At 35.1% G+C, this 13,370-nt stretch overlaps 1 protein-coding gene across 1 annotated transcript; it reads right to left on the bottom strand.

The window, feature by feature from the left end:
* Positions 1–1,326: 1,326 nt before the first annotated feature.
* On the bottom strand, positions 1,327–4,498 carry LOC110941453 (bifunctional nuclease 2). The gene is made up of 11 exons (XM_022183091.2): positions 4,248–4,498; positions 3,197–3,486; positions 2,941–3,111; positions 2,792–2,841; positions 2,651–2,707; positions 2,455–2,520; positions 2,285–2,359; positions 1,911–2,026; positions 1,720–1,811; positions 1,572–1,627; positions 1,327–1,490 (listed from the first exon to the last, which is right to left on the bottom strand). The coding sequence occupies exons 2-10, from the start codon at positions 3,480–3,482 to the stop codon at positions 1,575–1,577; spliced, it is 966 nt and encodes a 321-aa protein (XP_022038783.1). The 5' UTR covers positions 3,483–3,486; positions 4,248–4,498; the 3' UTR covers positions 1,327–1,490; positions 1,572–1,574.
* Positions 4,499–13,370: the final 8,872 nt, after the last annotated feature.

Here is a 13,370-nt window from a genome sequence, read left to right as displayed (position 1 = left end):
ACTTGGCGTTAAGGTGTTAACACTTTTTGCTAGTTATTGAGTGGGATTGTTATTCCACAAAACGTTGTCCAAGGTTTTGGCACCTCTCCAACTATCTAACCATTAAGCATGATTGTTCTGAACCAAGTATTAATTTGTTGAGAAGAAACTAATCCAATAAGAGTTGCTGAGTGGTGTGTTCATCTCAGTAAATCCTTGTGTACAATGTGCATTCTTTCCATCCATCTTAACAAAATAAAATAGGTTATTTTGCCTTGTGAATTAAGGCTTGGAGCTGGTTTATTAAATAGGGGAAATTTCATAAATTCCGCTCCAAACCTGCAAACTGCATTTTTACCTAAAAAAATACAAGTTTCATTACATAATGTACAATGCTCTTTAAGCATGAGTTGAGAAAATATGTAATTTTGCAAGTTTATAAGGGAATATATGAAATTGCGCATGCTAAAGAAACATTAATTTAGACTCGAAGTTGCCTGTATAGCTCATATAAACCCAGTTCGTGTTGAGTTTTTAGCAAGCTAATAAAAAAACGGACTAGATAAGGGGAGTGGGGGTGGTCACTAGTGATAGAATTTCATCACTCACAAACATCCAATCAAGTTCCGTCATTTCATCAACCATTATTTCATCATTCACAACCTTTTTTAGTGGCGGTGGTCATCACTCGCAACACCCAAAAATAAACCCCCATGTTCCCTCACAATTTCCATTTTCCACGGCGTGATAAAATCCACGCGTTATAAATTTCACTCGTAATAAACTATGGTGGCGGCGGTGTTCTAAGGTCCATCACTCGTTATTTTTGGCCATCTAGGAAAATTAACGTTCCACCCCCAGTGGCCTAAGTATTTGACTATTGAGATGTTTGAAAAAAGTTAAGATCGACCGGTTTCATATCATTCGGGTAGAGATCAGTGGCGAAACTTGAGATTTCCGACCCGGGGGCCGGAAGTCACCGGACCTAAAATTTCTATAAAACTAGGGGGTTGAAAACGTATATACCCAAAAATTTATATACGAAACTACATACCCTCCCCTACTTAAGCTGCGACCATGGTAGAGATGCAAAGACTGCAATATTGGAACAATGAACGGATGAATTCAAGGAGACACAAATTTTGGGATGTCCATGAACAATAAAACAGTGATTAGTGAAGCATTCACTCGGTTTTGGTTTCATCCGGATCAATCCGATTTGAAGACCAAAAAGTCCACTAAAGATGAACTCAGGAGCGCACCAAATGACGGTAGGTCTGTCAGTAACCGATCCTGGGTAAGGCCACCAATCTAGACCGACTTTTATACGTCCCTAAGCTCATAAAATATGCAGGAAAGCAAATGTCCATAAGAGCATACATCCATCCATCATCTTTTCAACTATTCACATATTCACAACACCTTAGACATTATACATAACTACATAGACACCATTATTATTTACTTAACGACCCAACTTCGCAGACCAATTATTTACAGATTGGATAGTCCTGCAGCAGTATATACAAAAACATACATATATTAACATTGCTACTCATAACGGGTTCGGATTTCGATAACGAGTTGGGTACCTGTTATGCCCAGTTTCTCTTAGATCTGAACTGAGTGAGTTTATCTCTCCACTGAGCTGTGAAATATACACAACAAAACAATCAGACAATTAAACCGAATGGCAAATTTGGTTTCAACACAGAAACAGAAGCAAGAAGAGTAACAGACCTGCGTCTCTATAGCGTTCCTCAACAGCAGCAATAAGCATGTTCCGTACAAGATTAAACTCCTTGGTTTCAACACACGGCTGTCCACTTGGTCTGACAAATGTTGCAACATTGTCAATATTTATTTATGCTTCCATAGTACGATATCACACAAAACTAGCAAAAACAAAATGAAAAGTGAATGTTTTATACCGATCGAGTTCCTTATAGGTTAAACCATCTGGAGAACTCTGCAACGCAAGCTTTGCAGATTCAACAACCTTCATCCCATCGTTGTGTGCCAAAAACTTGTTCACTTGTATGGGCACCTAAAAAGATATATAATAATGTTAATAGATAATGGAAATAAGCTTTTTAGCATTTAGATAATATTTAGAGTTAAGTGTCATTTTAGTCCCTGTGTTTTGGGCCATTTTGTCAGTTTAGTCCAAAGGTTTGAAACGTTGCCATTTTAATCCAAATAGTTTCAAACGTTGCCATTTTAGTCCACTGGGTTAACTCCATCCCTTTATTCTGTTAACTAGAAGGGCATTTCGGTCATTTTTTATGTAATTCTGACAGCATACCTTGCACCTCACAGCAATATTGATGGCATCAGAGGGACGAAGGTCAAAACTAACACAGTCGCTTTCATCGTCCACCTGAAATTAAAATCACCGAGATTCCAGTTTAACAGAATAACTAGTGCTGTTAACATGTTATATTATATATCAACTTGTTAGTTACTAGTCCATGCCTTTGTTAGATATAGCCGAGCAAAATACGCCTCGTGTATTCTCTTGGTCACTCGGACAAGTTTGACCTAGAAAAAAAAAAGAGAAAATAATATCAATGCATAATTTTGGAAATGCTATTTTGATGCCTATTTTAACCATAAAAATACCATCATTGCTAGTTTTACTTATTAACATTCAACACTAATATAGACTTACTTTATACCCCATTTTATCAATCATCTCCTTTACAACATTATACATAGTAGGCCTAGCCTGTAACAGAAACACGATAATTTCAATCTACATAAAACTACATGAAAAAGGCAACAAGTTTAGAATCTTAATTATGGAACATACAATCTGAACATTGCGCATAGCTGCCAAAAGCAATACACTAGGCGTCTCCACTGTGAAGAATAAAACGTGAACACAGAACGTCGTGTATAATAAAAAACCGCTATTTATACATTAAAGTAAGTAAAATATGTGATATAAAATGAACGTACAAACGATTATAGGAAGTAAAAGGCCCGTCCCGTCTTCCATTTTCAGTACAATTGCTGGATGCGGAGCGTAATCGGGCAAATGGCTACCTTGAGGATTGTTATGAGCACACTTTAAATGCTTTCCGTCCCTCATTTTGATTATAAAACCATCAGGGCCACTCTTCACCTCAACTAAATATACAAACGAAAAGATAAGATATAAAACAGAATCATATTTACCCAATGAAATAGATTTGTCATTACTGATAATGTTTACCAGCTTCAACGACACTGGAATTGACATAATCTGAATCGTTTTCATTGAAGCTTTCTGCCATGCTACCATTTCCATTTGAAGATGAACTGAAACTACATGTGACGGTTTTTGATCCACGTTGCTTGCGCACATGAACCTTTGGGCGGTTAACGCCTTTTAATCCCCAAATTCCACTTTTTTGAATCTTGGTCTTCATTAAAGACCCCTCAATTGCAGGAACCGCATGAACCGCACTTTGTTTCCCATATACGGAAGGGCAAACAACTCGACTTTGCAAAGCACTCATTTCCCTGTTATGGTACGCGATAGACACACACAAACGCGAAGTTATGCATTTAACCAATAAAAATAAGACTAAATTCTTGAAATCTAGACTTCAACATTTTATCACAGACCGAGTACATCATACAATCACTTGCCATCAAATTAAATCATTAAAACAATTATGACATGGCAATAAACATGATCCAACAATCTAATGCATTGTTACACATTAATACAATTACCATGTGATAATATCAATCTTTTTGATCATTTCTACAGGTGATTAAATAAAAAAAAATATATGAGCCCACAGGAAATAAATTAGGGGCCTTTAGATCTGCATTTTCACAAGTACTTAATATAAAAAAAAACCAGATTTTTTTTTTAAATCAGAGAAAGAAACTAAAGAATATAGATTTATTGTGGTAAATCTGTCATTTACTTCTGAAATTACTTTTGCCCTAGAAAATAAAAAACAAATCCCATTTTGTGCCAAAAATTAGGGTTACATAAACCAGATTTCCATAAAAGCAGATCAAATTAAATTAAATTAAATTCACGATCAAAACACGATCGTCTTTTTCAGATTTCATATAATCTTTCTGTCTTAAATCGAATCAAAATAATTCTGATCTTAATATCGCTAAAACGTAACACATGAAACCATATCATTCTCAACAAAAATGTTAAAATCACGAAACAATTTCAACTCAGGATCAACAAAATCATATATGCACATACATCAATTAATTAAAAGATCAAGTGATTTGAAATTTCAATTACTCACCAGTGGATAAGTTGAAGTAAAGGTCTAGATGGTAAAATCTGAAAAGATTTTCGATGAATAATACGATATGGATCACGAAAATGGAAGATGAATTGAGCTATTGATCGATATGATGAAAGTGAATATTATTAATTATTATTATTATTTGGATAAAAAGGGAAGGAGATAAGAGATTCTTTTCTGACGATAGAGAAGCGGCAGCAGTGCGACTTTTAAGGGTGTTTCGGTTTAGATATATTGTTTTTTGGGATGTTTTCAAAATGTCGTCTTCAATCGAAAGTCATTTTGAGAAATGACCCTTAAGTCCCTCAACTAAGAGGGTGTAATGAATCACACCCTCGGTGATTTTATTGGTTGTTGCATGGGGTCCACATGATGTGTATTCACACAAAGCCCTTAACGTCCTAATAGACCTGATGTGGCTATAGGCGCCACACCTCTACACACAGTGTAAAAGCATTTGCACTTGGATTAGCTGAAGCCTCATAGATAAACCCTCCCTCTTCTTACCATGTTAATAATGTCCGTTCATACACATCTCTCTTCCACTTAAGTGTTCGCTGATTTACAAACACTTGCATTAGAGGCTGTTTGGCAACATCTGAATGGTTAAGTGCTGAACCAGTAAGAGGTCTGAACCATTAAGTGCTGAACCATTAAGAGCCAGTATAATGATTAACCGTTCAGAGGCAAATGTCTGACCAATTCAGATTAGAAGTCTTAACCATTCAGACTCTGTATAAATCTTAACCATTCAGAGGCAAATGTTTGAACCATTCAGACATCTGCTCGTGAAACAAACAGTCTGAACCAGTAAGAGTTCTGAACCATTAAAAGTCTCATTAAGAGGTAAACAAACAACCCCTTACACTAGTGCTCTAAGTTTAAATGACTGATTTTTAGCTAAAATCGAAGTTAATACAAAAAAAATTCGGTTCCATTAACATTTGATCGCAAACTCTTTTTGTTAAAATGGGAAAGGTGGATGTAGGTGAGAGAAATTAAGGCTTACCAAAGCTCTTGTTCCTTTGCAACTAGTCAAAAAGATGTTAGAACTATAGTCAATACAGAAGAGTTTGTATACATCTTCTACTTGTTACACATCTATCAAAAATACAATATTTTATCTATTATTATAATAGTAAGAAGTAACGACAAAAGTTCCTTCATAATTTTGTATCAACGTTTTCAGTTTTCAAAAACGATACTATATGTTAATTCAAAGAAATTCCTTCATCTTCTTCATTCCTTTTTGGTAATTTCAAGTTTTACTTAGCATTTGTGAGTTATTCTTTAAGCAATCATATCATTTATGGGTGATCCAGTTTAGAGTGGTCTGAACTCTGGTCTGCAAAATAAAACACCGTTAGAACTCGTTACAGGAATGAGTTATTCCTGTAATGTGAGAATAAGTATTCGTTTGTAAGAGTGAGGGGCTATTTGACAACTTCTGAATGGTTAAGTGTTGAACCAGTAAGAGGTCTGAACCATTAAGTGCTGAACCAGTAAGATGTCTGAACCATTAAGAGCCAGTATAATGTTTAACCTTTTAGAGGCAAATGTCTGACAAATTCAGATTAGAGGTCTTAACCATTCAGACTCTGTATAATAGTTAACCATTCAAAGGCAAATGTCTGAACCATTCAAACATCTGCTCACGAAACAAAAGTCATTAAGTGTTGAACCAGTAAGAGGTCTGAACCATTAAGAGTCTCATTAAGAGGTAAACAAACAGCCCCTGAAAGTTTTTGAGGGAGAGAGTTTATAAATAGTGTTTATAATTAAAAGGTTTAGTTTTGTAATTAACAACCCTTAAAATGACACACATGAGCATAAATTAGAATTGTGCATGTTGGGTATTAATATGGAGTTCAATTGATAGGTTACAGAGACTAAAGATCAAATACAAATACCTTTAACATATAAAACGTACGAACTGAAGGTTTTGCTAAAAAAACATGATGACATTTTCGTAATTATCAAAACTACTCTACAAATGATCTTATAGGGTAATTTTGATATTGTAGGGTAATTTTGTAAAACTATCTTAGGGTAATTTTGATATTTGTAGAGTAATTTTGAATAGTATCATAATTACTCTACAAATGATATTGTAAGCTAATTTTGATCTTGTGGGGTAATTTTGAATTGTATGTTGTTTGATAAACTAGTAGAGTAATTTTGATACACTTGTAGAGTAATTTGATAATTACCATACTAGCACATTTTACAAAATTACCTTACAAGATTATTTGTAGAGTAATTTTGATAATTACCCTACGAGCAAATAATTATGAAAATGTCACAACGTTTTTTTTTCATGTCTTTCGTACGTTTTGTACGATAAAACACTTTATACGTTAATTTAACTCTACAAATCAAAGGGTTTTTAGCCAGCGGTACCAAAGTATTAAATAAGTGTTTTCTTTTGAAGCAAGGAGGGTTCAACCATCATATTTGAAATGAATGAAAAAAGTAATAGGTTACAAAGAACAATAGAATAAGGGGGCCTCTATGCAATATTATAATACTTGGAGGGGTCTAAATTTCTCTTACAGTTCTATCAATCTAGATGTTGCCGTGGTTGTTAAGAGGACATTTTCGACCAGCTAAGAAACCGGGATACCTGTTCATGAATTGCAGAATTGGTCTAGCCTTTATTTAAGATATAATTTTACCTTTTTAATGATGAAATGTGATCAGTTTTAGATTTTAATCTTATACTTAAGATTCTAAGAATAGATTTCATATGTCCAACAAAATTTCACTTAATATATATATATATATATATAGGGTGAGTTTGTAGAGTGAACACTAATGTATTTGCGAACTGAGTGGACAAATCCTGGCCATTGATCTACACACGTGTATGGCCAAGATCTCATCATCAAATCGTAAAATACATTAGTGTATTTCAACATCAAATCCTGACCATTGATCAACACACGTGTATGGCCAGGATTAGTTCACTCAGTTCGCAAGCTACACTAGTGTTTACTCTTGAACCTAATCCTATATAGATATATATATAGGGGAAGGATGTATAGAAAACCCACTTTAATTTAGAAAACCCGGGAAACTCAAAGCTCCTGATGTTTTTTTTTTTGAAAAAATTTACACATGTTATATACATGTTTTTAAGGGTTTTGGGCAAAAAAAATCAAAAAAGCTCCGAGTAGATATTTAAAAAAAAATAAACAAGTTTTGGTGTAACACATGTTACATTCATCTGACATATTTGTAACATGTGTTACACCAAAACTTGTTTATTTTTTTTAAAATATCTACTCGGCGTTTTTTTGATTTTTTTTGCCCAAAACCCTTTAAAAACATGTATATAACATGTGTAAATTTTTTCAAAAAAAAAAAACATTGGGAGCTTTGAGTTTCCCGGGTTTTCTAAATTAAAGTGGGTTTTCTATAGATACTTACATTATATATATATATATATATATATAGGGGATGGTTCAAATGAAAACCATTTTTATTGTGAAAACTCGAAAACTAACTAAAAAAAGCCTAAAAAACACACAAATTTTTTTTTTCAATTTTTTTTAAAAAAATCGCTAGTTTTTATATATAAAAAAACTTTTTTTCAAAAAAAAAAAATTTTTTTGTGTAGTGCACATGTGTAATAATACACATGTGTAGTACACATACATATGTGCAGTATTACACATGTGCACTACACAATTTTTTTTTTTTTTTGAAAATTTTTTTTATATTAAAAAACCTGCGAAATTTTGATTGCAAAAAAAAATTAAAAAAAAAAATTTTTGTATGTTTTTTTGGCTTTTTTTAATTAGTTTTCGAGTTTTCACAATAACTAGTGGTTTTCATTTGAACCTTCCCCTATATATATATATATATATAGGGTAGGGCTAGGTAGAAAACCCTAAAAATTTGAGAAAACCCTAGAAAACCCAACCTCCCGACTTTTTTTTCTGAAAAAAATAACACATGTAATATACATGTTTTTAAGAGTTTTGAGCCAAAAAAATCAAAAAAGCGCCGAGTGGTTTTTTTAAAAAAAAAATAAACAAGTTTCAGCACTTTTTTGTCTAACACATGTTAGTGAAAAAGTTGCTGAAAATTGTTTATTTAAAAAAAAAAACCACTCGGCGCTTTTTTGATTTTTTTGGCTCAAAACTCTTAAAAACATGTATATTACATGTGTTATTTTTTTCAAAAAAAAAAAAAGTCGGGAGGTTGGGTTTTCTAGAGTTTTCTCAAAATGGAGGGTTTTCTACCTAGCATTATCATATATATATATATATATATATATATATACATGGTTATTGTAAAAAAAGTGTTTTATGTGAGAAAGGTAAGAAAGAATCTAAACTATTAGATCATTGATCTAATGGTTCATATTTAGATAGCAATATTGTAATTAAAATAGTGTCATTTTAATACTGATTTGATTACATAGGGGTAAAATAGAGATTTCACAATGATTCAAATCAATGACCGTATCTTATAACTCCTAAAACCTCTGTCATTGCGATCATTTCGCACGAAAATCAGGGTGTTGTTCCATCGGAGATTTTAATCAATAAATCGATGACAATGAGCCCTAAAATCAAACTCGTATACAGACATAAAAAGAGGGATAGTTCTTCATCAGAGAATATTGAAAGAAGGACGAAGAAGAAAATGGATGTTACCAGTCGGAAAAACACTACAAGCCGACAGCTTAAACTACCCAAAATCAAGAAAACAACAACTGAGTTTCGAAAAGGTTCGTCGTTCTTGTTAGAGTTTTTAGAAGTGTAATGGTGTTTTTTTTATTTAAGATAGTTTTGTTAAGACAGAACAAACGGAACTGAGTGATTGCTCAATGGTGTTAAATCTAGGGTTTGGTAGAATGGGTGTGTTACAGTGGTGTTTTATAGTTGAATGAGTTCATGTTTTTTGGTGTGTGGTTAATGGTGTTTTATGTTTGTTTATCAGTTTATTATGTTATAAGATTGTGATTGTTGTTGTTGTTGTTGTTGAACATGGTGTTTTTTATTAGATAGGGTGTTATATGCGTTCGGTGTAATTGTAGTGTTATTTTTGTTGCTGTATGGTGTTATTATGTTACAAGATGAATTCCTTGTTGTATTGTTATGTGGTGTTATATCCTTATACATGGTATATATTGAGTTAAACATACTCTTCTGTGGTGTTTTTTTTGTATGTATGGTGTTATATATATTGTTGTTTGCAGCTATAGTGTTATATGGTGTTTTTAATATGTAGGGTGTTGTATATGTTTCCTGTTTGTATATTTACTGTTATTTGTGTTGTTGTATGGTGTTATATCCTGTTATATTATGGTAAACAGTTATATGATCATGTTGTATGTTGTTTTGTTATAGACAGTGTCACACCCCAACCGATGGCGGAATCATCGGGGCGCGACACTGAGCGAAACAGATTGTCTAGGAGAATCCATAACAACTATGAATTATAATATATTAAAGGTTCATGTCCCATACCACAAACATATAAAATAACAATTAATCCATTCTGACAACTCAGATTTTATTTAGTTTGTTTCTAGACTCTCCTAGCTCGGTTCCATAGCAGCTAACAAGCAAAAGCATCCTAAACACCTGTCACATACGTTAAAATGAAATTCAATACACATAGTGTAAATGTGAGCATACAAGTTAAATAGTATAATAGATAGCGAAAGCAGTTTACGCATAACCAGCATGTAACATGTTGAAAAGCGAAGCTAGCACGTTATCGACAATGAAATATGCACAGACATGACTGCGAGTTGTAGAATGCGCAACACATATCACCACAGTGACACATGAAGTAAAACCCTTAACAACCCCTGTCCATGACAGGTGCTGAGTCCAAACTATAGTACTATTGTTGCTAAGGTGTCAGGCAACAATCACTGTGTAAACATATCATACAAGCATTCATCGAGTAACACGTATAACACGCAATAACGGTCTGCGTATAAAAGTGTTTGCATTGTGTGTCGATTGTGATTTGAAATAACTAACGTATGTAACACCCAAAAGTGCAAAGCAAAAAGGGTTCGAGTATACTCACAGATCGTGTTAAATGAATAACGTAGTCTTGGATTGAAAGGAGCGCTGGAAAGTTAGCCTGACTACAGAATGATACCGTAAGCGATGAACAGGGCGTGAAACAGCGTGTCGGTGAACTGAGTGACGAAGGGTCATCCGATCGGATGACCCTCCGGACGAATGGTCATCCGGACGGATGGCCATTCGGTCGGAGGGTGATCCGTTTGGGATGGATGTGTTTGTGTATGATGCGACTTTGAAGTTTTCGTTGTAGCATTTTATAAAATGAGAAGTATCTCTACCTTTCAAGGTCGTCCGATCGAACGGTCATCCGGACGGATGGTCATTCTATCGGATGGCGATCCGTTCCAAGTGAGATGTTTAAAAGTCTAAGTCTCCTAATGGAATAGTCATTCGATCGGATGAGTCATTCGATCGGATGATCATCCGATCAGATGACTATTCGTTGGAACTGAGAACCTTTGAAAATTTGCAGAAAGTTTAAGTATTTGAGAGCCATAAGTCATCCGATCGGATTGTAGTTCGATCGGATCCGATCGGACGACAATCCGTTTGGTAACCTGTTCGTTTTGTAACTTGTAAAATTTTGCTAAGTTTAGAAAGTTTTGCGGTTTGTCCCGAGACGGTATGACAACGTGTCAAACAACGGGAACTCCACCCAGTCCAAGTTTCCGATTGGATGGGAATCACCCCGTCCGATCAGTTAACTGTTCATGATGGTGGTTGATGTTTAACCCGTTAAGTCGGTTGTCTCTTTGATAGGAATCAGTTCTCAAACCGGCACTTCACTAAAGAATGAGTAGAAGGCCTGAAAGAGGTCAGATCCTATCGGTTTTGAATAAAAAGTTAAGAGTTTTGAAGAAGAGTGGAAATCAGTTGGAAAATGTTTAGATTTTGACGAAATCAGTGTTTAAACATGTTGAAATCTCCTAGATCTGAGTTGTTCTTGGTGGAATGAGGTCACACTTCGAAGTTCATATGAACCCGAGATGACGTCATCAACGAACAGCCCAAATAAGATGGATTTCATGGTGAAAAGTTAAGATTTGATGGTGAAAATGATGGGAAAGTGTGTGTAGATCAAGAAAGCACAAGATTTGAGGTAGAAACTTACAAGAATCGCGAGGAATTGAGAGAAAATAGCCCAAGTGCGTGCTGGTCGGAGGAGGAGCTGTCACATCATGAACAGTGATGTGCTAAGTGCTATTTATAGGTGAGAGGGTGAGAAAGGCGGTGCAAAGAGACGGATCGGAGGGCAGTCCGATCGGATGGCCATCCGATCGGATGGTCATCTCGGCGGATGACCATTCGATCAAATGGTCCTTCGATCGGATGGGTTGTGTGATTTGGTTTCCGACTTTTCGTTTCGTGCGTTGAGCGTTGCGAGTAAGCGATGCGATAGACTTAAATAATAATTACATAAATATCATAACTAACATACACCAACATAAATAACTTGCGTTTCCAGTTCACGATGTGATTGCGTTGCGATAGAGTTGCGATTGCGTTTTCGGTTAATCAGCTCAAACATAAAATATACATGCACAAGTAACACATAATAGCACACACGTAAAACAATATCCAGAACATGCGATCCAGGTTGCGATGCGATAGCGATGAGATTAGCGATAAAGCTGCGACTAGACTGCGATTATTGCACTTACTCCACATAATACAACTAAAGTAACATAAAATAGAGTATCGAATTACAAGTCGAAGATTACAATCACTAATTAAGCACGGAGTGACATATCGTATTTAGCAATCTTTTCTTCCTTTGACTTTGACTTTGACTTGTACCTTGACTTCAAAACGCGGGTTGTTACAGACAGGGTGTTCAATATGTTGATAGATGATTGTATTTTGGTTATGTTGTTAACTTGTGATATCATCCTGTTATATGTTCGTGTAGGGTCCTAACATCCTGTGGCTTGGTTTTGTTAAAGTTGTTTGAAACATGATCTAGATAAATTGTATTAGATGTAGTCTTGTAAATATAGTGTTTGAATATCTTCTATAGTCAGGTCAAGCCAACGGCTTAAAGGGAAAATGTACAAATCACGATTCGAAAACACATTTGAAAGACCGTTGGTATGTAGTGACTCAGAAACATCAAATAATGAGGACAAAGGTATTTCCAATGTAGTTTAAAGTATAAACAAACAAAAAACTAAGTAGCCCAGATGTGAGTATGTATGTTTTATGATGAGTTTTTTATATGATAAAAATTGCTTTGTATTAAACAGATGGTGCTGCTTGTAGGAATGATGCTGGTAATGTAGAAACAAAAGTAAATGTTCCGCAATCGTTAAAAACCACACAAGGTAAACAAAAAAAAGGTATTGTGATTATAATTTTTTAATATGTAAGACCTGGTAATAATTGATTTGAACCCGAACAGATATGCGTGAAGTAGAGGAGCCAGTTGGGAATGATAGTGGCATCATGGAGAATGTGCCTAAATATATTCCTGCACCAACACACACAGAAGCAGATAGCCAAATGGCCGTACACCCGTCCGGCGATAAAACAACCAACCCAGGTATTATATTAAAGTGTTTGTCTTGTGGTGTACTGGTATACTAAAACATATATTAAAAATGTTGTAGATCGGCTGGGAGACCCGGAGTTGACACCCCACCGGGGAAGCGACGGAAATCGGCCGCAAAAAGACCACGACTCGTGGAAGGCATCAAATAGTGTCGCAACCATATCAACCATTCACGGGTGCACGGATCAGGCCAAAGGTGTCGATTGATAATCTGATACAACTAGTAGTCGGCTTCAATGAAGAACAACGTCAGACGGTAAAAGATATTGGGTTTGGGTTGATATTCGGTTATAAGGTGACATGTGTGCCTACATCATTGGCAAACTGGTTGGTGTCAAATTACGACCCAGACGCATGTGTTTTGAATGTTGGCGGTGATCGTTTGTTAGAAATAACATCTGAGCTGGTGAAAGGTGTTTTCGGGCTGCCTATAGGACCAACAGAGCTCGTTGAGAAGAAGAAAGCAAACAAAAAGAAAGATATTGTTGTTCATGAGTTCATAAATCAGTTTGAGCA

Source organism: Helianthus annuus, chromosome 5, assembly GCF_002127325.2.
Source record: "Helianthus annuus cultivar XRQ/B chromosome 5, HanXRQr2.0-SUNRISE, whole genome shotgun sequence".
Taxonomy (NCBI): Eukaryota; Viridiplantae; Streptophyta; class Magnoliopsida; order Asterales; family Asteraceae; genus Helianthus; species Helianthus annuus.
This window is presented reverse-complemented; position numbering and strand designations above follow the sequence as displayed.